Source organism: Pseudonaja textilis, chromosome 17 (assembly GCF_049901715.1).
Source record: "Pseudonaja textilis isolate UNSWEBS1 chromosome 17, rPseTex1.2, whole genome shotgun sequence".
NCBI lineage: Eukaryota > Metazoa > Chordata > Lepidosauria > Squamata > Elapidae > Pseudonaja > Pseudonaja textilis.
In genome coordinates, this window is record NC_142006.1 from 2,928,305 (window position 1) to 2,956,032 (window position 27,728).

At 48.3% G+C, this 27,728-nt stretch overlaps 1 protein-coding gene and 1 long non-coding RNA gene across 13 annotated transcripts in view; both read right to left on the bottom strand.

Annotated features, from left to right (window-relative positions):
- The window catches only part of SPTAN1 (spectrin alpha, non-erythrocytic 1), a 71,554-nt gene that overhangs the window by 1,555 nt on the left and 42,271 nt on the right, over positions 1-27,728 (bottom strand). For 4 of the 12 annotated variants that reach the window (XM_087914334.1, XM_087914327.1, XM_087914325.1 and 1 more), the window contains 23 exons: positions 27,207-27,353; positions 25,996-26,099; positions 24,946-25,108; positions 23,353-23,367; positions 20,840-20,971; positions 20,196-20,333; positions 19,493-19,597; positions 18,425-18,633; positions 18,192-18,312; positions 17,269-17,390; positions 16,693-16,825; positions 15,754-15,852; positions 14,696-14,855; positions 13,818-13,894; positions 13,392-13,601; positions 11,729-12,025; positions 11,047-11,159; positions 9,392-9,409; positions 6,947-7,009; positions 4,393-4,447; positions 2,663-2,859; positions 1,627-1,680; positions 470-616 (listed from right to left, as the gene is read on the bottom strand). In XM_087914334.1, coding sequence (XP_087770460.1) covers positions 470-616; positions 1,627-1,680; positions 2,663-2,859; positions 4,393-4,447; positions 6,947-7,009; positions 9,392-9,409; positions 11,047-11,159; positions 11,729-12,025; positions 13,392-13,601; positions 13,818-13,894; positions 14,696-14,855; positions 15,754-15,852; positions 16,693-16,825; positions 17,269-17,390; positions 18,192-18,312; positions 18,425-18,633; positions 19,493-19,597; positions 20,196-20,333; positions 20,840-20,971; positions 23,353-23,367; positions 24,946-25,108; positions 25,996-26,099; positions 27,207-27,353 — 2,879 coding nt within the window. The remainder of the gene's footprint in view (positions 1-469; positions 617-1,626; positions 1,681-2,662; positions 2,860-4,392; positions 4,448-6,946; positions 7,010-9,391; positions 9,410-11,046; positions 11,160-11,728; positions 12,026-13,391; positions 13,602-13,817; positions 13,895-14,695; positions 14,856-15,753; positions 15,853-16,692; positions 16,826-17,268; positions 17,391-18,191; positions 18,313-18,424; positions 18,634-19,492; positions 19,598-20,195; positions 20,334-20,839; positions 20,972-23,352; positions 23,368-24,945; positions 25,109-25,995; positions 26,100-27,206; positions 27,354-27,728) is intronic. The other 8 variants (XM_087914328.1, XM_087914335.1, XM_087914326.1 and 5 more) reach the window with 3 other exon arrangements.
- On the bottom strand, positions 16,406-16,695 carry LOC148124516 (uncharacterized). Its single transcript, XR_015739735.1, has 2 exons — positions 16,601-16,695; positions 16,406-16,539 (listed from the first exon to the last, which is right to left on the bottom strand). It is a non-coding gene; the product is annotated as an uncharacterized LOC148124516 (long non-coding RNA).

The following is a 27,728-nucleotide window of genomic DNA, read 5'->3' on the forward strand; positions in this document are numbered from 1 at the left end:
GGGGGTGAATAGTTGTCTGCCACATCTATTTGTCTCCGCCCCCTGCCTTTGATCCCCAGAGCTTGGGTGGGGCTTCGCTAGCAGCGGTGGCTCTTCCGTCCCAAGGACCGGCCCATAGATTTCCACTGCTCTCCTCTCTTCTGCCTTTTTCATATCTGTGCATCAGGCACTGAACCCAGCTGTTCCTCCTCTTCCTCATCAACCACCTCCAGACCTGGGGGCTGTTGACTCTCCATCTGAGGCCTGACAGACAGCCCAGGCTCCGCCCCTCTCTCTCTCTCTCTCACACACACACACAACTCCATTCCCTCTTTCCCCTTGGAGCTTTCAGGTTGCTGACCCTGACTCCCACATCTCCCCCTCCTCCTCTGATTCAGTTGCTGGAGAGGCCAGTGGCCGACAGGCCACAACACCTGCCATAGAGCTTTCGGGGTGAAAACCACAAGGGGATCCCTCTGAATGCTCTTACCGGTTGGGATCAACTGTGTCAAGAATAGCCTCAAATTCCGGATCCGGTTCTCCTTCCTCCACCATGGGCAGATCATAACCCAGGGAGCGCAGGCAGGATTTAAATTCCTGGTGGTTCAGACGGCCAGATTTATCCTTGTCGAAGTGCCTAGGATTAAATGAATTTATTTTACTTTTATTGGCTAAACCTTTTCCAGACATCCATCTCACCCTGGGCACCCTTTTTTTTTTTTTTGAACTATTAACTATCTGGCAGACGGTACAGGACAATAAAAACAGCTAAGGACTGCAGGAAAAACAATTACTACCAACCTGCCTTCCATGGAGGACCTGTATACTGCATGAGTCAAAAAGAGGGCTGTGAAAATGTCTACAGACCCCTCACATCCTGGACATAAATTGTTTCAATTCCTTCCCTCAAAACGACGCTATAGAGACCTGTACACCACAACAACTAGACACAAGGAGTTTTTTTCCCAAATGCCATCACTCTGCTAAACAAATAATTCCCTCAACACTGTCCAACTATTTACTAGTCTGCATTACTATTACTATTAATCTTCTATCACCCATTCCCTCCCACTTGTGACTGTATGACTGTGACTTTGTCGCTTGTATCCTTACGATTTTTATTAACTGTTCCCTAGTATGATTTGATTGCTTATTGTACCCTATGATGATATTCTGTTTACTATATAACCCTATGACTATGATTCTTGATGAATGTATCTTTTCTTTTAGGTACACTGAGACCATTTGCACCAAGACAAATTCCTTGGGTGTCTAATTACACTTGGCCAATAAATCATTCATTTATTCATTCATTTTCATTCAAATAGACTGAAAAACAGCTTCTATCCCAGAGCAGCAACTATATTGAATTCTACGGTATAGTCCAATATGAATGCAATATCAGGGGCCTTCAATTCAATTGCATAGAATGTGAAAGATGTGTGTTTTCGTTTTATTTTTTATGTATAATGTACACTGAAGAGGGCAATTTAATTTCGTTGTACGAGGTGAAGTGACAATAAAGTGAATTAAACTAAACTAAAAAACTTAAACCTGGTTCAAGTTTAAAAACAGGACTGGCTTGGGCACCCAAGAAAAGGTTTGCAGGCGTGGACCGACCACACCTGAAAACCGCTGTAAACTCACTTGAACATCATGCTGAATTCCTTCAGAGCTTCTTCGGTGACACCTGTGGTGTTCCTGAAAAACAAGAGCAATGTGTTCACTCGGTGAGAGGTTGGCGCTGGAGCAACGCCAAAGAGGCGCCCACCTCATCTATCGGAAAAGATTGGATGGGGGAAATCTCGCTTCCCAAGTGAACAGGGTTCCTGCCTCTTTGACTTAATCAGTTGACCCAATAGGGTGGTTTGAGAACCGTTTGGGCCGGAGGAAAATAAACCTGAGAAATGTTTTTTTCCCCTCGTTTGGTCAACCAGCTGAGTGTCTCTGGAGATTCTCAGCCACCCAGGCCAATTGTCCCAAAGGTGATTTTCTTTCCCCCCACCCACCCGCAAGAGGCAACTGGATTTTCTGGTTTTTCTTTGAAGAGGTTTCGCTTCTCATCCAAGAAGCTTCCTCAGCTTCTCTCAGAAGCGTCTTCTGCTCTCAGAGCGGAAGAAGCTTCTCGGATGAGAAGCGAAACCTCTTCAAAGAAAAACGAGAAAATCCAATTGTTTCTTGGATAAAGACCTTTGGGTCAACCACCTGGGGTGACAACCAGGGGGTGGGCTTAAAAATTTCTTTAGCAACGGGTTCTCTGCCCGGTTGCTGGGTGGGCGTGGCCTAGTCGCCCCCCGCACCATGGGTGTGTGTGTGTGGTTTTTGCCCTCCCTGGGCTCCAAAGGCTTTCCTCCAGCCTCCAGGAGGGCGAAAACAGCCTCTGCGGCAGGCCCGTTTTCCACCCTTCCTGAGCCTCCGTGCAGGCCCTCCACTTACCTGCATCCAAAATGGGCAACTCCAAAGTGGGGGGCTCCTGGGAGGAGCAGAAGGGTGGGCAGGTCCAGCCAAGAGTTGGATTTGGGGGTTCTCCAGAATCTTAGCTAGGGGCCTTCCCTGAGCCACCCCCCCCTGGTTACAACATTTGAAGAAACTCCCCAGCTCCTAAAGAAGGGGCTCCGGCTATAAGTAACCAAGCCGACCCACCTCCCATATAGACCAACCTTTCCCTGCAAAGCTCCCCCACCTGGCCTGGATCTGCTGCTCCAGATTGTGTTGCATTCTCATGCCGAGCTGATCCAGCTGGTCCCACTGCTGGGCCAGCCCCACCGTGCTGTGCTCGGTGTACTTGTTATCCAGGATCAGGGCCTCTTCCATCGCTGCTCCGAGGTCTTCGATTTTCTTCAGCTGGCTCCTCATGGCTCGGATCTCCTGGTGCTTGCGCTGGAAGGGAAAAGGGGGAGAACCGTGAAGGAGCCTGCAACCCCGCCCCCAAGACCACCCCTCCCTCTTCTCCCCCCCCAAAAGTGCAAAGGCCTGGAAGGAACATCCAAGCCACTCGGTTTAACACCCTCCCCCCAAAAAAGATTCATCCAAACTGAACTGGAAAGAAGCTTCGTATACAGGTAATCCTCAACTTAACGTTCGTTTATGACTGCTCAAAGTTACTGTCGGAGTAGATTGATGAACTGGAAGATACAGCACGGTAACAAGGTCAGCCAATGAGTAGGCAAAGCAACTCCGTGAGCCAATGAGGACTGTTTGGAAACTGAAACTAGAAGTAGCCAAGGCGTGGCTCTATATTAAGCTCTGAAGCTACGTTAAGTTCTGAGTCTGTCTATTGAAAACGAAACTGCTTCCCTCCTCTGCTGTGTGTCTTGCTTGCCTGCTGAACTGAAGAGAAACTAAGGTCTCTTTCTGAGCCCCTGAGTTGCTGCTGTTCTGCTCTGAATCTGTAACATGCCTGCTTCTGTCTGAGTTCGCTCCACGCTGGAGAAATCTACAACTGGTATTGTAAAATTTACTTTACAGGTTTATAAAGAAGTTTATAAACATGTAAAGTAAATTTTACAATACCAGTTGTATACCAGCCATCTGTGTTTACTTTTCTAGGGTTGGAATTTACGTTGCAATAATCTGAACAGTTACAGCAACAATTTATGACCATTTACCACCATGTGCGGCATCCCCATAGGTCACGTGATCAAAACTCACAACAGCTCCTATTTATGACGGTTTGCAGCGTCCCGGGGTGTGTGTGTGTGTGTCCCCTTTGGCGACCTACTGACAAGCAAAGTCAAGGGACAAGCCAGATTCGCTTCCCAGCCATATTCCTAACTATTTTATGATGGCACTGGTTCGCTTAACGATGGTGGCAAGCAAGGTCCTGAAATGGGGCAAGACTCACTTTAACGACTGTCTCGTTTAGCAACAGTTATTTCGGTGGGGATCATAAGCTGAGGATTTCCCTTTATAACTGTTCTTTGTTAAGCCTTCCTCCCTCCCACTTCCACCAAACAACCCTGGAATTTGTCAAATGTCTTAGAACCCAATTTAGGAAAGAAATTCCAGGTTTTCTCTTGCTTGAAATTACAGGTAGTCCTCGCCTTACAACGGTTCATTCAGTGACCGTCCAAAGTTGGGAAAAGTGACTTAGGACCGCTTTTCCACAGTTACGACCTTTGCAGCATCCCTGTCAATCAACGTGATCAAAATTCAGAGGCTTGGCAATTGCTTCATACTTATGACCATTGCCGTGTCCCCGGAGGTGTGACCTTTTGACCAGCCAAGCCCAAGGAGAAACCAGATTCACTTAACAACCGGGTTACTAACATATCAACCTGCAGTGATTCCCTTAACAACGGTGGTGGCAAAAGAAATGTCTCATTTAACCACAGCAATGTTAACTCGAGGACTACCTGTATTTTGACCCTGATAGGACTCCTCCTCCTCATTTTGTTCCATCAAAATACACACCTTGGTTGCTTCCAGCTGAGACTCCAGGGTGCCAGATTCTTCCACCATGCAAGACCTGAAGAAAAGATTTGGCATGAGAGAGGCTCTTCAGCCAGTCAAAGAAATGGGGCTCGGAATTAACACGCTAGCCTCGCTTAAGGACGGGTCTGTTTAGTTCAATTAAGGCGGCAATACACTGAGGAGGAGCAGCGTGGTAGAATGGTTGCAGGACCAGCCACATGGAAAATGGCACTTCGAGTCTTGCTTAAGGCACGAAACCGACTCCTAAGCAGCTCTTTGGATGGCTTACAAAATAGATTTTAATTTTTTTTAGAAACCATTAAAAAACAAGGAAACAACATGGAACAGAACAAACATGCACGCCACCCCCTCTGTAGCGTTTTTTTTTCACAGGGGGAAAAAAATGTTAAGATGTTTATACGCTGAAATTTGGGATATTTATCCATGTAAATCCAATCCACGTGTATTGCCCATCGGATTATTTTAAGTGTCTCGGAGTGGTTTGCAAATCCAAAAAAAAAACAACAACGTAAAAGCCAGTTGAAGTCTTTCACCTTGATAGCAAAGTATCTTCTTGGGGTATATAGGGAAAACCCCTAGGGGAAGCGGCCCATTTACACACACTAGATATTGTGTGTGTGTGTGTGTGTATATCCATGCAGATAAAATGCACAGCATCAATCTAGAAACCGGATCTTGCAACGAGTGTGGCAAAAACCCATTTCTCTTTTCTTTAATTGCTCCTGCAGAATTCCTCTCTGCACGAATAAAAGTTTGGTTTGGAGCAAAGGCAAGGGATGGGGTGGGTGGATCCCTTTCAGAACCAAAGTCTGGTCCGAATCTTTAGGCGGGTGGTGGTGGTGTTGGGTTTGGATTAGAAGACCTTCCCAAGGTCCTAGGATTCTGTGGTTTTAATTTCAAGCCCCATTTCGCAAACCTAAATTAAGGGCGGCAAAATAAAATAAATAAAAATAAAATCCATGCAAGGTTCTTAAAGCGCTGGTTTCTTGGCGATCTGGAGGCAAGGGGGTGGCCCCTGCAGCCATTCCCTGGAGCCTAACACACATACACACACACACAAGCCGCCGGTAAATTGCTTGAGATGAGTGGGGGGGCGGGGGAAGTGCTTGTCAACGAGGCAAAAGACTTTTGACTGAGGATTTGAGGGGAAAACTATGCACAAACTGCCTTGGCTCGGTGTTTGCACGCTCGCTGCTCGTAGGGCAGGATCTTTTCAAGCAAAGGAAAAAAAAAAAAGCGGAGTGCCTCGGGCGTCCAAGTTGCAGCTAGTCAGGGCTCTTTTTAAAGTGACCCAGAACGATCCATCTTTTGGGTTGCTGTACTGTAATTTAAAGGTTTTTTCTTCCCCGGGGCTCTTTTTGATCGAAAACGATCCATCTTTTGGGTTGCTCTAGTGTAATTTAAAGATTTTTTCTTCCCCGGGGCTCTTTTTGATCGAAAACGATCCATCTTGTGGGTTGCTCTACTGTAATTTAAAGATTTTTTTCTTCCCCGGGGCCCTTTTTGATCGAAAACGATCCATCTTGTGGGTTGCTCTAGTGTAATTTAAAGATTTTTTCTTCCCCGGGGCTCTTTTTGATCGAAAACGATCCATCTTGTGGGTTGCTCTACTGTAATTTAAAGATTTTTTTTTCTTCCCCGGGGCTCTTTTTGAAGTGATCCAAAATAACCCACCTTCTTAAATTGCTTTACTGCAATTTAAGGATTGTGATTCCCGCTTCCCCAAACGTCTGGTAAATAAATACACAGCTTGGGTTTTAAACTCTGGAAACGAACCAAAGCGAAAATTAGTAGAACGGGTGGGAGAAGGGAAATCTCAAAACCCAGATTGGATCCCAAAGCATTAAAACTTGGCAAGATGGTCGAGGGTCCCAGGGCAGCTTGAGTTTTGGTTCACTTTGAAGTCCAGAGCCCTTTCCTTAAAAAACAACAACACACAACCGACACTCGGTGCACACACACAAAAAGAACATATCTCGGCTACTGTGTGGGCGAGCTTCACTTTCTAGGTGCCCCTGTGAAGTGGAGAGGATCTGGCTGGGGAAATCAGCTGGCAAGGTCACCCCTCCCTCACCCCCTCACCCCCCCAAACTGTACCTGCCCTTCTGCAACCTGATTATTCATTTTGCTCGTGTTGTAAAATTCCTGGGTGCTTAAGAGAAAGGGGTGCTCGTTTTTTTAAAAAACAGGTGAATCTCGCTCGCCAAGAGGTTAAAAGCATCGTCGTCAGCGTGGCAGGTAAGTGGTCACAAAGCAGTCACATGGCCTGTTTTAAGGGGAGGGGGGTGAACTTGTGCGGGGAAAGGCCCCCTCCCACAATCCACCCTCCTTCCTCCCCGCCAAGAGCATCTCACAGTAGTGATCGGTTAGTTCGAGAAAACGAAACCAAATACAAAGGAAAGCCGAGCCTGGGGGGAAATTAGGAGTGTGCAGTTAAAAAAAAAAAAAAGATAAGAAAAGGAAAACGAAAGGTAAAAAAAAATTAATTAAAATAAAAACAAAAACACAGCGAGGTAAGAAAAAGGAGAAAAACCTTCCAGACAGATCATCCCCAACTTCATACTGATAGACGCGAACGACACGACGGTAGGCTATGCTATTCAAAGGAAAAAAACCGTGTGAAATTCCAAAACAGGAGGAGAACATGGAGAGAGCACACTCACACACACAACACTCACACACACACACACAAAAGGGAACACGTGGCTTACAACTCTCGTCCAAGATCAACACTCAAGTGGTTTTTTTTAGACATAATCTATTTCAACTTCTCCACTCAGGACGCTGCTATCAAGCACCGCATGCCAAAACAACCAGGCATAAAGGTAGTTTTCCCCACACCCCCTTTTCTGTGCCATTGTTCTCATGAACACTCAATTCTCACAGCACTGTGTCTCCTTTCTCGTCTTTCCTACTATTTTCTCTGACTGGTTTATGATTTATCAATTTCTAACTTATAACTATGATTTATTATAACTATAATTTATTATCTATGGCCTATCGCTTTGTTCTTTGCATGTACACTGAGAGCTTCTATTCCTATTCCATTCTGTTCTATTCCTATTCTATTCCATATTTTCTATTCTATTCTATTCTATTCTATTCTATTCTATTCTATTCTATTCTATTCTATTCTATTCTATTCTATTCTACTCTACTCTACTCTACTCTACTCAACTCAACTCTACTCTCTTTATATTCTGTGCTGTTCTGTTCTATTCTATTCTATATTCTATTCTATATTCTATTCTATTCTATTCTACATTCTATTTTACATTGTATTCTATTTCTATTCAATTTTGCATTCTATTCTATTCCTATTCTATTTTACATTCTGTTCTGTTCTACATTCTATTCTACATTCCATTCCACTGATGATTCTATTCCTATTCGATTCTATATTCTATTCTATATTCTATTCCATTCCATTCCATTGTCAATTCTATTTTACATTCTATTCTAGTCTGCATTCTATTCTATTCTATTCTATTCTATTCTATTCTATTCTATTCTATTCTCTATCCTATTTATCTTATCCTATTCTTTTTTAAAAAAATACAGGCAGTGACCACCTGTCAGCTTGAAGGCGTTTCTCTTCATGCGCCCACACATCCAGTCTAGCAGGTGGAAGAGAGTCTTTGCCAGCCGTTTCCTACTCATCGATGGGGCCGAGGTCCGGTTTCCAATCAGAAACGGATGTGGCTCTTTTAACGAGCCACAAGAGACGTGGCTACTGGCGCTGCCGACTGTCCCAAGCGTCTCTGCAGCCCTGAATTCTGACTCCTTAGCCTGGTCCCTGCTATCTTGCTGCTTTGAACCAGAGAGGCTAAAGGCTTATCTGCATGCATGGAGGAGGGGCCCTAGATTAAGATTCCAGGGGCGGCCACCACGTCTTTCTTTCGTGGACGTGTGCGAGGGAGAGACGGGGGGGCGGGGAGGGGAGGAGAAAAACAAGGAACACAACCAGAAAGGTATATAATAACCAAGCGGCCCGTTTGGGTTGTTGAGTCTGTGCTCTTCTACTCTCCCCTCCCCGGTCCGTTTCCTCCAGTTCTGTAATCCGAATTTCTGGTTTGGAGTCAAATCGTGGTCAAATCGTGGTTCGTGGAAGCAGCTCAATCAGCGCCAGAGGCCGAACCTTGGGGGCATCAGAAGCAGGTCCCAGACCACTCCTGGTTTTGCCAAGATGCAAAACAGAGAACAGAGGTGGGGGGCTCTTTTTCATGACCTCACCGGGGAGGGAGGACCAACTCCGTAAACATCGGAAGCCCAAGGAGCTACGGTGCCTTTATTTCCCAAAAGTGGCAGAAAAGGAATAAAATAACTTCGAAGAGTCACACCCCACCACCCCGTAGCAGAGGGGACAAGCGAACGGATCAGGAGAACGGAGAGACGGAAAATAAAACTCTGAAATCAGATGACGTGGGTTCCTTCTGAAGATGTGGCCGTGAGTTCAATCCTAGGTAGAGGCTAATATTTGGAACAGACTCCCCTGCTCGAGCAGGGGGTTGGACTGGAGGACCTCCAAGGTCCCTTCCAACTCTTGTTGTTCTGGTTTGGTATGTACTAGCAGAGCCCAGCCAAGGACACTCAAATGTGTCCCCAGGGGAGATGGTTGTCCCCGGTTCGTGAAGACGCACAAAATGGAGGAAGGAAGCACAGTTGGCACGTTGGAGCTGAGGGTAGAAGGTCAACAAGGAACCAACAGAAAACACCGCGGTGCTACTACGGTGAACAAGGAAAGCTTGTTTGCGTGCGTCTGTAAGGAAGGGAGACGGGCAGGAGGATTTCTGTTTCTCAGGACCTGTGAACTAACCCCAAATGTTGGCTAAGGGCCTCCTGCAGAGTCCAGGCATCAATGCCCAAACCCAGGTGAACTCTGCAAACACAGTTGCCTCAAGCACAACAATGGCACGAAGCGGCGAGAGTGGCTGGGGAAAAGGAAGAAAAAAAAAAAACGGGGGAAATTTATACTCACCCATCGAGCAAGTAGGTTCTGTAGAGCGTGACCGTTTGATCGTGGCGCCACGGGAGGGAAAAAGGAGGAACGGGACAGGGAGGAGGAAGACAACGAAAAGAAGGGGGTGTTAGTGAGCAGGCATAGTTCACGGCTCAATATCAAATCAAGTTTGTTACCGCCAAAGACCAGAGACCAGAACAAATAAGGACACTCGGGGAATATCCAGTTAAAAATTCTAGAATAAAGTAATGAATAACGGATAAAACTCTGTATTAAAAACACAATTTGGCATCCAGCCTGTCAGTTACACATGGGTGTCGTGCCCCTGTCAGAGTCTGAATCCAAGGAGGAAGTGGCTGACAGGGAGTGGGAGTGTGGCTCCGTTGGCTGTGGAGGAAACTGGGGAAGGGTAAAATCCGGCTGGGCAGAGCAGGAGGGAGGTAAAACAAGGGAGAGGGAGTTCAGAGGAAGACCCAGGCCCACCCCCTCTTCATCCTAGGGCACGCAGGGAGGAAATGGAGAAGGGAGCAACGTGGGTTGAGTGGCTTACGGGGAAGGAAAGGGCCCTGATTCCCTTCACCTGGGAATGAGAGTTTAAAAGAGATGCAAGCTGAATGAGGCATCTGCTAGGAACAAACGCGAGTTTATCTTGTTGACCTTTGTTCTCTGCGAGGCCCATAGTCATTAAATACTAAAGTCGTTAAATACTAAAATGCAAAAGAGCAGTAATGCAAAAAGATTTGCTATATTAGTTGTGTAAAACAACTAAGGTTATTTGTGTTGGTCTCTGGGCTTTGGTTGTAATAAACTTGGCTTGGATTTGAATTCAGCATCAAATTTGGGACTTTTGACCTGACTCCCAATTTCCAAGCCCATTTTATCCCGCGGTTAATGTATCATTGCAGGTAGTCCTCGACTTACGACCACAATAGAGCTCAGCATTTTTGTTGCTGAGTGAGACAGTTCAGTGAACTTTGCCCCACGCCACGGCCTTCCTTGTCACCGGCATTAAGCGAATCGCTACAGTTGTTAACCAGGTCGTTAAGTGAATCTGGCTTTCCCCCATTGACTTTGCCGGTCACTGCAACCGTCATAAATATGAGTCCGTTGCCAAGCGACTGAATTTTTTTGATCAGGGGGGCCGTGGAGATGCTGCAATGGTTAAGTGTGATAAACGGTCCTTTGCCGTTGCAACTTTTGAACGGTCACTAAACGGGCTGTAGCGTTGAAGACTACCTGCACCGATTGGGCAATTTAGCCTGAAAAATATCTGAACGAGAGAGATATTATTTCCACCCCCCCACAAAAACAGTGTCTCTATTCACTGTGAAAGTTCTGGAGATGAGTTCACCTTTGGAAGAAAAACTAGCAGCAAACTCCTCCCTTAAGAAAATAAAGAGGTTTCCAGAAGAAGTGGAGCCCAAGGAACACCCAGGGGCCATGAAGACGTTACACCTGCAAATCTTGGTTTAAGGCAGGGGCCCCCAAACTTGGCCACTTTAAGGCTGGCGGACTTCAACTCCCAGAATTCTGAATCCTGGGAGTTAAAAGTCCGCAAGTCTTAAAGTGGCCAAGTTTGGGGTCCTCTGGTTTAAGGCCTAGCGTGACAGGCTTCAGTAACTCAACAAGCCAGGGCTGGATAGGTTAAGCCGAGCCAGCCCCGGAAGCAGCACCTGGTCTCCTGAATCCACTGGTGGAAAGTGTTGGCATGCTGGGCGAACTCCTGGCGCAGCTTATCGTTCTCCTCCTGCCTGCGTTGCTCCTTCTGGAGTTCCAGTTCGCGTTCCTGGGGGGGAAAAGGGAGAATGTGTCACGGAAGGAAGGAAGGAAGGAAGGAAGGAAGGAAGGAAGGAAGGAAGGAAGGAAGGAAGGAAGGAAGGAAGGAAGGAAGGAAGGAAGGAAGGGTGGGTGGGTGGGTGGAAGATGAGAAAGGGAAATGAGCAGGAAAGAAGGAAGGGAAATGAGCAAGAAGGAAGGAAGGAAGATAAGAAAGAAGGAAGGGAAATGAGAAGGAAGGAAGGGAAATGAGAAGGAAGGAAAGAAGGAAGATGAGAAAGAAGGAAGGAAATGAGAAAGAAGGAAGGAAAGAAGGAAGGAAGGAAGGAAGGAAGGAAGGAAATGAGAAGGAAGGAAGGAAGGAAGGAAGGAAGGAAGGAAGATGAGAAAGAAGGGAAATGAGAAGGAAGGAAGGAAGGAGCGAAGGAAAGAGAGTTGAGAGGAAGGGAGGGAAGGAAGAAGGGAAACATATTCTATAATTTTGAGATGCCCTTGAACAGGAAGGAAGGAAGGAAGGAACAAAGGACGGAGGGAGGGAGGGAAGGAAGGAAGGAAGGAAGATCATGAAGGGAGAATGACCTTGATGATTTTCTGCAGGTTCCTCCAGGTCTCCTCCAGAGCTTCCATCGTGAACCAGGTGTAAGGGTTGGAGGCCACGCGGAAGCTCTTGATCTGGCGGTCCAGCTCGGCCAGCTGGTTGAAGTCGGCCTGGGCAGAGCTGAGCGAGGACCGGAAGGCGTCGTGAGCTTCTCGCAGCGCCTTGATCTCTTCCAGCGAGTTGCAGCGCACGGGGTCGGTCAGGTCCTCTTCCGCGTTCTCAAACCAGCTGTTAAAAGCTGAGGCTTTCTTGGCGAAGGTCAGGAAGAGGTCCTCCACCTAGAGGAGAGGACAACCCTCAATCACCTACCCAGAAGGGAGCAGCTAAGGATCGAGGGGGGCCCCCCCCATGCTGGATTTGTGGGAGGGAAACACTCCGGGGGTGTATAGAGATAAGATGGGGCGGCCTGTCGTTTTGAAGGTTTTCAAGAAGAGATTTGACTGGAATGTCAAACATTCCATCTTTTTTTCAAACAGTGTGTGTCATCTGGGTACAGATATCTTGGGCCATAGTATTTATGCTGAATACAATTTCCTTACCGTAACAATAATTAGGTTACATTCTTATTTTAAACTACTATACATAATATATCTTAGCGTTGTAACCATCCCCTTCCTTAATTCCTTCCCCTCTATTTTTATATGTTTTATATAATATATATATATAAGCTGAGAAGTGATCCTAGGTTTTGAAAAGACCGTGGTTTGGAGCAAGCTCTCCTAGACCTCATTCTCCCATTTGAATTTCTTAAGGGGGCGATGCCCACCGATTAGGATGGTACACCTGGAGTGACCAGATTGAAATAGCATAAGAGAAACCACTAGCCGATTTTTTTTAAAAAAATCTATCTATCTATCTATCTATCTACACTGTATATTAATATATATCTTCTAATTTCCTATTCTTAATCTCTAATTTCAATTTTTTCTTTTCCAACCATTGATAAAATACTTCCAATGTCACATAATATTCAGTTTGTTCTTTTTTCTTCTTCTAATTGCCAGTGTGTTAAGTCTATTAATTTCTGCATGTTCTAATATTTTCCTGATCACGTTCTCTTCTGTTGGAATTTTTCACTTTCCCGGTTTTGAGCAAATGCCATTCTAACTGAAGTTAGTACAAGAATAATAAAATGTGTCTGTCAACTCATAAAACATATTGTATACACGTTTTATAGTTGACAACACAAAAGAGGGAGGGGAATTTCAAAGAGCAGGCGGCAGTGTGGAATCGAAAGTACATTCCATTCATATTTTCTTCAGAGACTGATTAGACGACTGAAGCTTTTGCTGGCGCAAAATCTAATTGGAGAGCGTGATCGATGGCTCTTGGCTATGGAGGTTTTTTTTGTTGGATGATACACCCACAGGGGATGGGGGGGAAAAGCAGGATCAAGGGTGACAGTGAATTACGTATCTCAGAGTCGGCTACAGCCAGGCTAATGCCAGAATAGTAACTTCTAATAAATCCTCTGAAGTTTTGGGACTGTGGCTCAAGGCTCATGATTTAATTGGAGTAACTGCCGGTCTTTTCTTCACTGTAACTTTCAGGGATCACTCTTGCCTGGCCAAAGGAGATTTCTTAAAAGACTCTCTGGCGAAGCTGAATGGCCGATTCGCGGCTCCCCCGGGGCATTTTCCTCACCTTTCTGAAGTGTTCTTGGGCCTCCAGGAGTTTTTTCTTCCGGGCAGCCGAATTGGCCAGCAGCTGGTTCCAGCGCTTCATGAGCGAGGCGTGGCGAGCCTCGATGGCTTTCGACTGGACGTGCTTGGCGGCCAGCAGCTGATCTTTCAGGGCGGTGATGTTGGCGATGCCTTCTTGGGCGAAGGCGTGGAGACCGGCATCAAAGGTTTCCTGCAACGGGAGTTGGGAGGTTAAAGGCAGGGCTCCCCAAACTTGGCAACTTGGAAGACTTGTGGACTTCCAACTTTGCAGTCCCTAAGTCTCAAGTTTGGAGACCTGGTTTAAGACTTTTGAGTACGGAAAGAAACACGGAGGCAACTTCGCCGGTTACGGCCTTCAGCGGTGATATTCTACCCCGCTCCCTTCCCTTGGCGGCCATACACACACCTGTTTGGTGAGAAGGGTCTGCACTGAGGAGAGGTCTCGCCCGTAGTCATCTGTCTTGAGGCTGTTTTCTTTCTCACCTAGGAGATTTGTCCGTGACTTATTCGTATCCCTCTTTTATTTTACTTTTACAAATAACTCAAGGTGGTAAACATCTCCAACGCACCTCCCTCCACCTATTTTCCCCACAACCACCACCCTGTGAAGTGGGTTGGGTTGAGGGAGAGGAACTGGCCCAAAATCACCCAGCTGGCTTTCACAACTGAGATGGGACTAGACCTCACGGTCTCCTGCTTTCGAGCCAGGTGCCAATAGGTTCGTTTTCACATTCCATCCATCCACCCATCTTCCTTCCTTCCTTCCACCATCCTACCTACCTGCCTACTGACCACCCATCCATCCACCTTTCCTTTCTCCTTTCCTTCCTTCCTCCATCTACCTACCTTCCATCCGTCCACCCATCTTCCTTTCTTCCTTCCACCATCCTACCTACCTGCCTACTGACCACCCATCCATCCACCTTTCCTTTCTCCTTTCCTTCCTTTCTCCATCTTCCTCCCTTCCATCCATCCACCCATCTTCCTTCCTTCCTTCCACCATCCTACCTACCTGCCTACTGACCACCCATCCATCCACCTTTCCTTTCCTTTCTCCTTTCCTTCCTTCCTCCATCTTCCTCCCTTCTACCATCCACCTACCTAACTGGTTACATTCCACCCACCCTTCTTCCATCTTTCCACCATCCACCTACCTACCTACCTTCCACCTATCTATCTATCATCGAACTAGCCCCGTCGGGGTTTCTAAGCATTCCCACCCCCTGCCCAAGTCTCTCCCTCTGTTTTGGAACACGGCCCTCCCTCCCTCCCTTCCGTGCTTACCTATCCAGGACTCGACCACGTCTGCTTTCCAGTTGAACTGGAGGAAGGCAGAGTTCTCATCCAACTTGGCCTTCCTCTGAGAGGCCGCCCTCTCCAGATCGGACACTTTGCCTTTCAGGCTCTTCATCTTGGCGGTGATGTTCTCCTCGTGGTGGTTGTTCTGGAGGGAAAGGGAGAGAAACGTGGCCCTTGACTTGTGGCCAATGGGTGGCTTTCCAGAGCTTGTGCTAAATCCTTTACCCAGCAAGACAAGGGACACCCAGCAAAGGGTGTATAGAAAGGGATAGGTGACAAAAAAACAACAACACTACATGGGTAAAGGGACAGGAAGTGGGATGCATTGATTTCTTGGTGCTTTCTGAGTTTGGAGATGTTTAAGTACCCCACTAGGTAACATCATCACTGCTAGAAGGGGGGAGGAAGAGGAGGACTGAGGGGTGCTTGGTGTTCTCTGAGCTTGGAGACATTTTATTACCCAACCAGGTAACATCATCAGTGCTAGAAGGGAACGGAGCTTGTGGAGAGGAGGAGGAGGAGGAGGAGGATCCATGGTGCTCTCTGAACTTGGGTATTTTCTTGGAGATGTTTCATTATCCAACTAAGTAACATCATCTGCACTAGAAGGGAATGGAGGTTGTGGCGTGGAAGAGGAGGAGGACTGCGGGGTGCTTAGTGTTCTCTGAGCTTAGTTGTTTTCTTGGGAGACCATTTTGTTCCCCAACGAGGTAGCATCTTTAAGTGGGAAGCTTCCAGCCACCAAGGTGCTTTTTCAAGAGGCAACTTGGACTTCTTGTTTTTCTTTCGTAAGACGTTTCGCTTCTCATCCAAGAAGCTTCTGATGAGAGACATCTTCAAAGAAAAAACCAAGAAAGTCCCGTTGGGAACAAAGCACCTTTGGGACAACCCTGATCTGGGTGACGGAGGATCTCCAGAGAGTTCTAGCCACAGGGGTCACCGCTGGTCTTAGCAGAAGCCACTTCCACAGCCTTGGCCCTTATCTTGGAGTGCCAAGAACCAGGGACGGCGCGTCCATCAAAGTCCTGTTGAGTTCCTCTCACCTTCTTGATCAGGTCCTCGCCGTTTGCACAGACGTCATTCACTCGGTCCTTGTGCACGGTGAAATCGGACTCAAAGGCTTCGTGTTTCTTCAGCAGGCCCTGCAAAAGGTAGAAGGAAGGAAGGAAGGATGGATGGATGGATGGATGGAAGAAGGAAGTTACCAAGATTGGACCACCCAGGGTTGACTCATGGTAGACAAGGCCACCCCACAAGCAAGCTGGGCATTGTAGCCTCTTCATAGCACGCAGAGAAAAGCAACTACCAACCACTTCAGATACATTTTATTTTATTTTATTTTGTTTTGTTTTATTTATTTTATTATTTTATTTTCATTCATCCATTTTCATTTATTCATTCATTCATTTTCATTCATTCATTCATTCTTTTTCATTTTCATTCATTCATTCATTCTTTTTCTTTCATTTTCATTCATTCTTTTTCATTTTCATTCATTCTTTCATCTTTTTCTTTCATGTTCATTCATTCATTCTTGTTCATTTTTTCTTTCATTTTCATTCTTTTTCTTTCATGTTCATTCATTCTTTTTCATTCTCTTTCATTTTCCTTCCTTTATTTTTTTTCTTTCATTTTCATGAATTCTTTTTCATTTTTTTCATTCTTTTTTCATTCTTTTTCTTTCATGTTCATTCATTCATTCTTTTTCATTTTCTTTCATTTTCTTTCTTTCTCATTCATTCATTCATTCATTCGTTCATTCAATCATTCATTCATTCATTCTCCTCTCCTAAAAATAAAACTCTTAAGTTCTGTCATCAAGACTCCACCTGAAGAGGGATTCCCCACTCCTAAAAATAAAACTCTTAAGTTCTGTCATCAAGACTCCACCTGAAGAGGGATTCCCCACTGCTGAAATCAACACTCCCACCACTGCACTGACACTCACCTGGGCTTGCCCGGACAAACCCTTTCTTGCTCACCTGTATGGCTGCAAGGGTGTCTCCATAGTCCTCGCTGGCCACCAGAGTCATCTTCTCATTAATCCAGGCCTCCTCTTCTTCCACGTTGGCCACAAACTGCTGATATTCAAGAGACTCCTCGAGACGCTGACCGCTGGAAGAGGCGGCGGCGGGGAAAATGAATACGCATTAATTCATATACATTGATTAGGCGTCTTCAGCCTGTCTATCAAAGGGAAGGCGGGGCTCTTTTTGGTTCAGGGGTGTTTTCGAAGGCTGTGAGGCTCACGGGTCCTTCCTTTGCTCCTTCTTTGCTTTTGTCATTTAATGACCCCCTTAGTCCCTTGCGGGGTGGAGTCTCGGCAACTGAATGGAGCGGAGTGTTTACTGGCCGGGTGCCTTTCCTGTCACCGATGCAGAGTTATATTTTCAGCAGATATCATCTCAAGGGGCCCAGAGAAACATCAGCCTCTACCTAGGATTGAACTCCCAGCCTCCGCCTCTAGGCCACCTTTGCTACTTTCTTGCCTTTACAAATTCCGCCATGGGGCCATTGGGGTCTTACTTCAAGGAGGCCGCCAACACCCGGGCCCTTACCGCGCAGCTGCCAACCGCTTCAGCTCTTGCCAGTGTTCCACAAACTGAGCCAATCGCTGCTGGATTTCCTCTTTTCCGATTGTGTTGTCGTCGGACAATTTCTTGCCTGTGTCCAGCACGCCCTGTGCAAGAAACACCATCGAACGTTGGGACAAATTTACACACGGGCACCCCTTTCTGCTGGTTGGTGGCTTCCAGGTTTAACTTTCCTTCATTTGAACGTGGGGGTGTGTTGCTTTTTAAAAAAAAGAAGCCGCACCTTCCTAAGCAGCTTACGCTGGCACGCTCAAGATGGAGAGGAATTTATAAAGATATTTAAAAGCAAAATAAAAGAAGATGGACCAGGATTCATTGGAATGAGATCCAAAGCCTCGTGCTGAGGAGCGTCTGTGACCGGCAAGAGCTCAATGGGACGTCTTCATCCAAGCACAAACTTTGGTCCAATTGTTTCATTTGCGTCCTCCAAGATAAATTCCCCCACCCACCCCCGGATCTCTAAACTTTCCAGTTTTACAAAGTGGAACAGATTATCAAGCCAGGGCTCTAGCCTTCCTTCCTTCCTTCCTTCCTTCCTTCCTCCTCCTCCTCTCATTCCCCCGTCCCTCCCATTCCTCTCATTCCGTCCTCTCTCCCCCTCTCCTTCTTCCCTTCCTTTTTTTCCTTTCTCCCCTTCCTCTCATTCCCACCTCCTTTCCTTCCTTCCCATCTCCTCCCTCCCTCCCTCCCTCCTTTATTTCCTCTCATTCTCACCTCCCTCCCTTCCTCTCCTCCCTTCCTCTTCCTCCCTTCCCTTCCCTTCTTCAAATTTACCTAGCCGCCCAACTGACCACAGTGACTCTTGACAACGCTTTCATTCCCAGGTGGAATTCTCTCTCTCTCTCTCTCTCTCTCCTTGCCCCGCTTTTCAAAGCCTTCTTCCTTACCTGGATTGCAGGTTCATGCGCCGCTAGCTCTGCTTCCAGGCGCTTGTGTTTCTTCCTCAGGTTCTGCACTCCGGTGAGGTCCCTCCCGTAGTCTTCCGAGCTCACCAGCAGTTTCTTCTCCCTGGAGTATCAACGGGGGGGTGGGGTGGGGTGGGGGAAAAAAAAGAAGGAAGTCAACTCAAGGTCCTTCCAGGGGGAATTCAAGATTCTCCACGTGGCCGAGTCCGCCGTACTTAATCCAGGATTCCTCGTCATCCATATCTCGGAAGAACTGATGCAACCGATGAGATTCGTTCAGTTTTGCCCGCCGGCCGGCCGCCATGTTCTTGATCCGCTGGAAACGCCCGTTGATGGTGTCGCGCTTCTCCTTGACTTGGGAGGTGTCGAAAGCACTGCTGGTCATCAGGCTGTCAGCTTGGCCGTTGAGGTCCTTCAGGCGATCCTGAAGGTAGACCGAAAAGAGGACACCCCGCCCAAGACATGAGGAGCAGCTCTCCAGGAAGGAAGGAGAGAATAACCGAGTTGGAAGGGACCTTGGAGTTCTTCTAACCAACTCCCCACTCGAACAGGAGACCCTACCCCATTTCAGACAGGTCTCTTCTTGAAAACCTCCAGTTGTGATGAAGCACCCACAACTTCTGGAGGCAAAGTTGTTCCCCTGGTTAATTGTTCTCCCTGTCAGGAAATTCCTCCTTAGTTCTAGGTTGTTTCTCTCCTTGATTTAGTTTTGATCCATTGATTTCTTGTCCTGCCTTCAGGTGCTCTGGAAAATAGGTTGACACCCTCGCTTCTTTGTGGCAGTCCCTCAAATATTGGAACGCTGCTATCAGGTCACCCCCCCTGAAGTCTTTATGTTCACTAAACATAACTCTTAATTCTACCCTCCCCGGCTTTCACGGAAAATTAGGCTCAGCCCCTTAACTAGACCCATGTTAAAAAGGTAAAGGTTCCCCTCGCACGTAAGTGCTCATCCTTTCCAGGTCTAGGGCCGGTGCTCCTCTCAGTTACAAAGACGAAGAGCCAGCACTGTCCGAAGACGTCTCCGTGGTCATGTAGTGCACGGAATGCAGTTCCCTTCCCACCAAAGGGGTCCCTATTTTTCTACTTGCATTGTTTTTGACATGCTTTCAAACTGCTAGATTGGTGGGACAAGGAACGGGAGCTCACTCCGTGACGTGGCGCTGGGGGTTCGAACCGCCGAGCTTTTGGATTGACAAGCTCGGCGTCTTAAGCCACTGAGGTTAATCAAGCAGGAATCGTTTTAGATCAAGAACCTGTTATTCCCCTCTGGGGATTCCCACCTCATGGGCAGAGATGTCCGCTTCCAGCAACTGGTGCTTCTTCAGGAGGTTGTTCACTGATGCCAGGTCTTTCCCGTAATCTTCAGACGCCAGGAGAGCTTCGACCTGCAAAGGAGCCCAATGTGCTAACTTGAAAGCGGGCCTCCACATTTCTCTAAGATCGTGAGGGTGGACCTATGGCACGCGTGCCACAGGTGCACACAGAACTATTGGTGCAGGCACGTGAGCCCCAGGCAAACTTACTTCACTGCGCATGCGCATCTCCCAGCTGATTTTCGGCCTCCCAGAGGCTCAAGGGAAGCCTCTGCAGCCTTTGCAGGCCGAAAAATAGGCCCGTTTCATCACTTCCTGTATTTACTGGAAGTGACGAAAGGGGCCCATTTCTCGGCCTCCAAAGGCTGCAGCCTCTGAGAGGCCGAAAAAGGCCCGAAAATCAGTTAGGAGGCACGCGAATGCTTAATGCAGGTAAGGGGGCAGTGGAGGGGATCGCACACACATGCACAGGGGGAGTGGGGGCCCTCGTGCATTACCTTCTGGGTGCTGGCATGCGAGCGCGCACGCAATTTTCGGCGCAGGAGCCCCCAAAAGGTTAGCCACCCTTGTTCTAGGACAACGGTGGGTTTCAAACATTCAAAGGTGCCCAAGGCCTCGACTCTCCAGAGCCCACCCCCCAGAAAGAGGACGAAAGGGGAAAGGGGGCTACCTCAGAAAGCCAGAAATCGAAATCCTTGATTCCAGTGTTGAAATTCTGCTGCCTGTTGGCTTCCTTCAGCTTCTGGCTCTTCTCGGCCGATTTCTGCACCAGGAACTCCCACTGGTCAGCCAAGGCAGCCAAACGAGCCTGCCAATGGAAGGAAAGGAATCCAAGCTAAAGGGGGGTGGGGGAAAGGAAGCTCTGCAGGCTCCCAGCTCCCTGGAACCTGCTCCAGGCAATTGAGCTTGTCAGCTTTATCCACAGGGAACGATCAGCTGGCGGAAGGAAACTGGGAACCGGACATTCCTGGCGATGCCAGTTCTCTGCTGAGTTTCCCATTCTAAGAGAGAGCCATTTCCTGACCGTCCAAATTGTCCTGATGCTTAGCATAGAAGCACCAAAGAGGTTGAAAGAGCCGGTTGGGTCACCTCTGCAGCCCAACAGGCAGCTCTTCAGAAGGACAGAACATAGAAGCCTTGAGGAGTCCAAATTAAGTTCCAACGGGCATAAAATCATGCTTTTAAGTAGAAAAACCATCTTTTCTTGAAAGAGGCTCTCCTGATATCATTCTTCTCACAACAGGAATTAATATTTGCACGCAAATTTTACTCCAGGTGGGCAAACGCGGGGTGTGTGTGTGTCAACGTGCCTACCTTCACAGCTTCTTCGCTGCCGGCACAGGCACCGCGGTCAATGAGGGAGTTTCCCACATCGATGACGCCGCGGATTCGGTCGGCGTTGGCGTGCAGCTCGGCTTCGAAGGCTTGGTGCTTCTGATGCTTACTCTGAAGGTAGCAGAACAGCCACTGTTAGAACAACTTGGAGAAAGGGCTATTTTGCAAGGGTTTTTTTTTAGAGACGGGGACGGCCAAGTTTATTTTAAACCAATTCCGGGGCTGCCACCGCGAACTTAAATCCCCGTTTTATCTCCCTGAAGGAGGAAGCATCCACAGGGTTTATGTCTGCTGAGGAACGAGGGGGAGGAGGGGTTAATTCATTTGCAAAGGGTTGCTGGACCCCTTGGGCTCCTGAGGGGTTGAAGCACACGGACTCTGGAACTCGGGATGCCCTGAGGATGAGGGGAATTATAGTGACACCATAGTCAGTTCCCTTTCATGCGTGAATTAAAAAAAAGAGGGGGTTTTGGCCATGAAAACGGGCACGTGGCACAATGGGTCGCTTCGTAGTGCCACAGGGGTGGGGGATTGAAACTGCAGGAGGGGACAGGGCCGTTTTAATGCTGCCAAGCCCCCTTTGCGGGAAGCTGCCGGCTCACAGGCTCCCCTCACCACCCAGCCAGCCTGTTGCTCAAGCAAAGGCCCCGAGCGGAGCGCTTGTCGGTGGATCAAAAGATGAAGCCCTACCAACTCACCCACACACCCTGTTTTTTTTTTCTGGGCAGTGCACAGTTACAAGGTGGCCCCTAACCCTTTCCGTCCCACTCCCCCGCCCCCAGCCACACAGAAGAACAAAACAGGAAAGGGGAAGGAAGGGGAAAAAGAGAGAGAGAGAAAGAGAGGGAGGGAAGGAGAGAGAGAGAGAGAACACACACACACACATACAGTCATGAGCTGGGCACACACATCACGGTCCAGAAAATTGGGTGGTTTGAATTTGGTCTCTTTTACGGGGATGGAGCCGCGCTGTTTCGTTCATTTGAGGTTTAGGCTGCGGCCACTTCAGAACCGGACTGCACACAAGGTGAGCTGGCGCACGCACGCAGCTCCGCTTGCCCCAAAAGCAGTGGGGGTATGCTACTGGTCCGGACCGATCAGCTGAGGTTGGGAGAAAGAAGAGGAAAAAGCGTAGGATCGGCCCTCCCACCCGTCCTTGCGTTTTTCTCTTCTTTATCCTCTCAGCCCCTGCGGAAAAATGCGCGTGCAGCCACGTGCGAAACGCCAAACCGGTAGGCGGAACAGGTAGGATCCCACTGCTGGCCAAAGGCGTCTCTTTTCTTTCTTGCCACGAGTGGAGCCGCGTGTGTATGCCGGGCTGTTGCTCGCACAACCCGATTCCCCACTCCCCCTCTTTCCAGCTGGGCTGCCATGCCGCCTGCTCCCCCCGGCTGGGCGGGCCGAGCGGGCCCTGCTCAGCTCAGCTGACTCACCGAGGCTGCCTGCAAAGGACATCCGATCTGCTTTTGGGGCGCCGGGCAGCCTTGATTGAGTCTGAAGGGGGACGAGACCGCGCCCCCCCCCCCAAGGGCTTCTCCGTGCCAAAAGCTTTTGAGAAGGGATGAGCAATCAATCGGGAGAGCAATACTCAGGCTGCTTCAAGGCCTTCTGCCCCTTTGCACAAAAAAATAGCTTTTGGTAAGGAGCGTGAAACCGTGCCTTGAAGCACTAGCACTACCCAATATACTGCTTCCAGTGGTGGTATTCTACTGGTTCAGCCCAGTTCTGCCGAGCCGGTACCAGCGACGGAGCAGCGGAGACCGAACCAGTTCTCTCCGCCGCTCTGCTGTTGGGCCCACCTGGCTCCCGTACTCACCGTTATCCTCTGAATTTGAAGCGCAGCTGCTTTGCGCCGTTAAGAGCGCCGCGCGGCAGCGGCTGAAGAGACCGGGAGAGCGCAGCCTTGTGGGAGGGGAGTTAGAACGCCTCTGCGCCCGCGCCAAGTGCGCGTTCGGTGCACACGCCCACGTCAGGTGCGTGGACACGCGCAAACCAAGCCCACCCAATTGGCGGTAAAAATATTTGAATCCCGCCACTGACCGCTTCCCAGTGCTTTTAGAGCCCCCTCTAAGCGGTTCACATGGGGAGCGGAACAGGAATTCAAATCTGGCATTTTTAGGGCAGGCTGAGGACAGCCTCAGACAGAAGATTTTGAAAGACAGAGACAAGGTTCAACTTCCTTCCTCTTGGGTGGAATATACATATACATTACATATATATATATATATATATACAGGGATGCAAGCAGGTCACCATCAAAACTCAAGTAGTTCATGCTGCAAAGTGAACAGGTTAATGGGGGAAGAGTCACTCAACAAGAAAGACAAAAGAGAGTCCACGTCAAGGCGAGGAAACGACAAGCAATCACCGAGGGAGTGGTTAAAAAATAAAAGGACAACGACGACGGAAGAACGAACGAGCAGATGAGTGAATGAAACATAAAAGACTTCAACACAAATGAAGCCAAATTAAGTCGGGGTCTTTCAACTTACCAGGAGTTTGGAAAGCTATAAAAAACAGACGGAGGGGGGGGGGGAGAAAGAGAAGAATAAATCAATGCCACCTCTGCCGATCCAGGAAGGGCAATTTTTAAATTTTGAGTCTCTGAGATGACTTTTTTTTTTTTAAAAAAAAAAAGCAGATTTAATTTCTGAGTGTAGAGCTGCGCGCAGGCAGCTAGGAGGATTGGCAAAAGGGAAACTGTCTACGGAGATTCTCAGCCCTCCAGGTCACGGGTTGTCCCTAAGGTGCTTTTCTGGTTTTTCTTTGAAGAGGTTTCGATTCACATCCAAGAAGCTTCTTCAGCTCTGAAAACGTCTTCGAAGAAAAATGAGGGAAGTCCAGCTGCCTCTTGAAAAAACACCTTTGGGACAGCCGTGACCCAAATCTCCATAGGTATTTGTGAGATAAAAGCATCCTTTCTCCTTTCGGAACCAGGGTTTAATAGTAGCCTAATTGAGGAGAGCATTCATTATATTCTTATTTACCTGCTGACTCTAGAACCTATGGAAGAGATGAGGGAATGGTTCTTCCCCTTTCCTTGTGTTAAACCCTGGTATTTTACTCTGGTTTATGGAGATTCTCCTAACGGGGAATTACCTCAACAACGGGCCTTCCTGAAATATCAGAAGGGCCGAAAACGGGCCCGTTTTTTTGGCTTCCAAAGGCTACAGAGGCTTTCCTTTGAGCCACCCACCCGGGAGGGTGAAAATGGCCTCCTCCGGGCTCCAGAGGCCCTCCGGAGGCTGAAAACGGGCACCTCCAGGCGGGCAAAAAAGGCCTCAAATGAACCGGAAATCAGCTGGGAGGCACACGCATGTGCAGTGCAGGTAACAGAGGCACAGGGAGGAGGGTTTGCATGCCCATGTGCAGGGTGGTGGTGGCGCGCATTGCCTTCTGGATGCGCTTGCAATTTTTGGCATGGGAGCCCCAAAAGGTTAGCCACCACTGGTCTAATAGGATCCAATCCAATCCATTTTAGGAAGGGGAGGAAAGTTTTGCCATTCTTAAAAATTTTCAGGTAATTCCAGATACAGGTGGACCTTGACTTACAATTATTTGCGTAGCAACCATTCCAAGTCACATCGGTGCTGAAAAAGAGACTTATGACCGCACAGGCAGTCCTCGACTGACAACAATAGAGCCCAAACTGTCTGCCATTAAGCGAGACATCGGTTCAGTGAATTTTCCATCATTTGACCACCTTTCCTGCCAGCGTTTCTGAAGGGAATCGCTGCAGGTGTTAAATTAAGTGACACAGTTGTTAAGCGAAGCTGGCTTCTGTCAGAAGGTTAACAAAACGTTGATCCCGGGACACCGTCATAAATGTGAGTCAGTTGCCAAACATCCAAATTTTCACCACGTGACCATGGGGACGCCGCAAATGGTCGTAAGCGTGAGAAACTGTCGTAAGTCACTTTTTCCCAGTACTGTTGTAACTTCGAACGTTCACTAAATGAACCGTTGTTAAGTCGAAAACTACATGCACTGCTCCTGTTTACACCATCAATCTGGTTTTGAGGACCTTTCCTGGCCAGCCACAACCCACCTGCCTTCCGGTTTGGGGGTCCCAAGCGGGGCCTCACCTGAATGTTGGTGGGATCTTTGTAGGATTCGTCACTTGCCGTCTGAAGCTTCTCGCTGATCCAGGCCTCGATTTCGTCCACGTCTCGGCTAAACTGCTGCAGCGTTTGGGATTCCCCGAGCTTAGACCTCTTTTCGATCATCTGAGCTTTCAGCCGGCGCCACCTGTGGAAAGGAACCACCCTCCTTGGCATCGGGGCGTCCACTCACAAAACATTCCTATGCCTATTTTAGTAGTTGCCATAAAAAAAAGGTGTGGGGGGGAAGCGAAACTACATTCCAACTCTTTATCGTTAAAAGACTGTAACTAAAATACCAGAGCTTTTGTCCAGGAATATATTTAATTGGAAAACGTTGATTGATGACAACTAGCCCGTGAAAGGTGCTCAATTGGAGAACCTGATTTACGACACACCCAGGGGGCAGGGGGGAAACAGGGTCACAGTAAATGACGTATGCCGGAGTTGGCTTCATACAAGGCAGGGGCCAGTATGTCGCCTCTAATAGATCCTTTGAAGTTTTTTGAAGTTTGGCTCGAGAATCATGATTTTAATTAGAGCGGTTGCTGGAATCCTGACACAGGGAGGACTTGTAACACGCCAAGGGCCAGGCAGCAGGAGTCAGCAACTCACGGCTCCAGAGCTGCAGGCAGCTCTTGGGGGTCCTGTGTTATGGGCCCCCGGTTGGGTGGTCCTACCACTGGCTGGCCCCGCCCCTCGCCCTCCCCTCCCAGTCACTCCTCGTCTGGCCTGAGAAGATAAAACACAAAAAAAACAGAAATAGAGGGAGGGAAGGAGAGAGAGAGAGAGAGAGAGAGAGAAACCCATTTCTCACAGAAAACACCTGGAGCCACGAAACCTGGGTGGGCGCGGCTGGGCGCATGGTCATGTGACTGGGTGGGCGTGGCATTGAGTTGGCCACGCCCACCCAGATTTTGTGGCTCCCGGTGTTTTCTTTTCGGTGGGAAACGGGTCCAAATGGCTCTTTGGGTGTTTTAAGGTTGCAGACCTTCTTGGGCCAAGGGGATGACCCGGACCCAGAAGTCCACTCACCTGTCCAGCACCTCGTGGCGCCTGGTGGCAATGACCCCTTTCGCGTAATGGTCAGTGGAAATCAGCTGGTCAGCGAAGGACTGGAGGGCGGCGATCTTTTCCTCCTACATAAAAATGAAAAGGATACATCGGAAGAATGTCAAGCACCGGGATGGGGTGCCTTCGTAGCGAAGCCGGCGCGAGGTTTGCGCAATGAAAAAGGATGCGCGCTAATTCCTTGTGTGTGTGTCCAATCCACACTTGGCCGATAAAAGAATTCTATTCTATTCTACTCTGAAAAGCAATCGCTGTCATTCTCACGCTGGCTGGGCCAAACACAAGACAGCAGCCTGGTTTTTGAGCAAGGACACGCTGCCCATAATTAGTTAGCAGAGATGGCGAAATGGATCGCTTTGATTAAAGAAAAGAACGCGATTAAGTTTTTGTTTCCACTTGGAAACCACTTCTGGGCTTTGTGCTTGTAAACGCAGAAGCTCGAGGTTTTACGTTACGACTTTATTTTATGGCACCCAAAGGAGTTGGAAGTCAATCCCTTTTCTTTTTCTCTTCCCCCTTTCCCTCCTTTATTTTCCCATTATGGAGCCTCCGTGGGGCAGTGGTTAGAGTGCAGTTCTGCAATCTACTCCCACTGCAATTTGGCAGATCGAATCCCACCAGGCTCCAGGTTGACTCAGCCTTCCGTCCTTCCGAGGTCGGTAAAATGTGGACCCAGATTGTTGGGGGCAAGAGGCTGACTTTGTAAAGTGCTTAGAGAGGGCTGTAAAAGCACTATAAAGCGGTATATAAGTCTAAGGGCTATTGTTATTGCTATTCCCCTTCCTTCCTTCCTTTCCTTCCCTCCTTCCTTCTCTCCCTCCCTCCCTCCTTCCTTTCCTTCCTTCCTTTCCTTCCTCCCTCCCTCCTTCCAAGTATTGCAAGCTAACTCTGTCCACTGCCAGGAGTTTGATCCTGATGGGGCACAAGGTTGACTCAGCCTTCCATCCTTGTGAGGTGGGTAAAACGAGGACCCCAAATTGTTGGGGGCAAGAGGCTGACTCTGTAAACTGCTTTGAGAGGACTTGTAAAGCATTATAAAGCAGTATATAAGTAAGCGCTATTGCTCTTATCTTCATTTCCCTTTGTATTGCTGCATTTTATTACTTTGAGGTACTAATCAAAGGAACGCTTAGTAGTCATTTCTGTGTTTGTCACAGCTTCACAAGCAATCCCACCTGGACATTGATGGCCTTGTCAAAGTCTTCGTGCTTCTTGATCAGGGCTTCCACGCTGTCCAGAGAGTCCCCCTTATCTTCGGTATTCAAAAAGGCCTCCCGTGCGGCCATCCAGTTCTCCGCCTGCTCACAGTCCCTGTGGAAGAGCTTAACACAAAGACAAAACACATCAGTGAAACAGGGGTGACGTGTACCCGGTTTAGCCCCAGGCGGTGTGTCAATCCCGTGTTGTGGCCAGCCTTCTCCTCTCCACGGGTGAATCTCACGACACAGAGGAGGTGTGTGGCTGCGCCTCCATTTTTTGAAATCGATAATGATCCCTTTAGCCTTTTTTCCCCCCCCCTCTGTTTAAAACGAGGCTGTTTTTATTACACCGGTTCATCAAACCCCTCTGCCTCCTCCTTGTGGTTAGCACTGTCCTGGCCCTGGTGGAGACTGACTCTGAGGGAGGGGAGGAACAGCCGACAGGGAGTGGAAGGGTGGCTCCTGAGGTTGTGGAGGAGGCTGGGGAAGGGCAGAGGC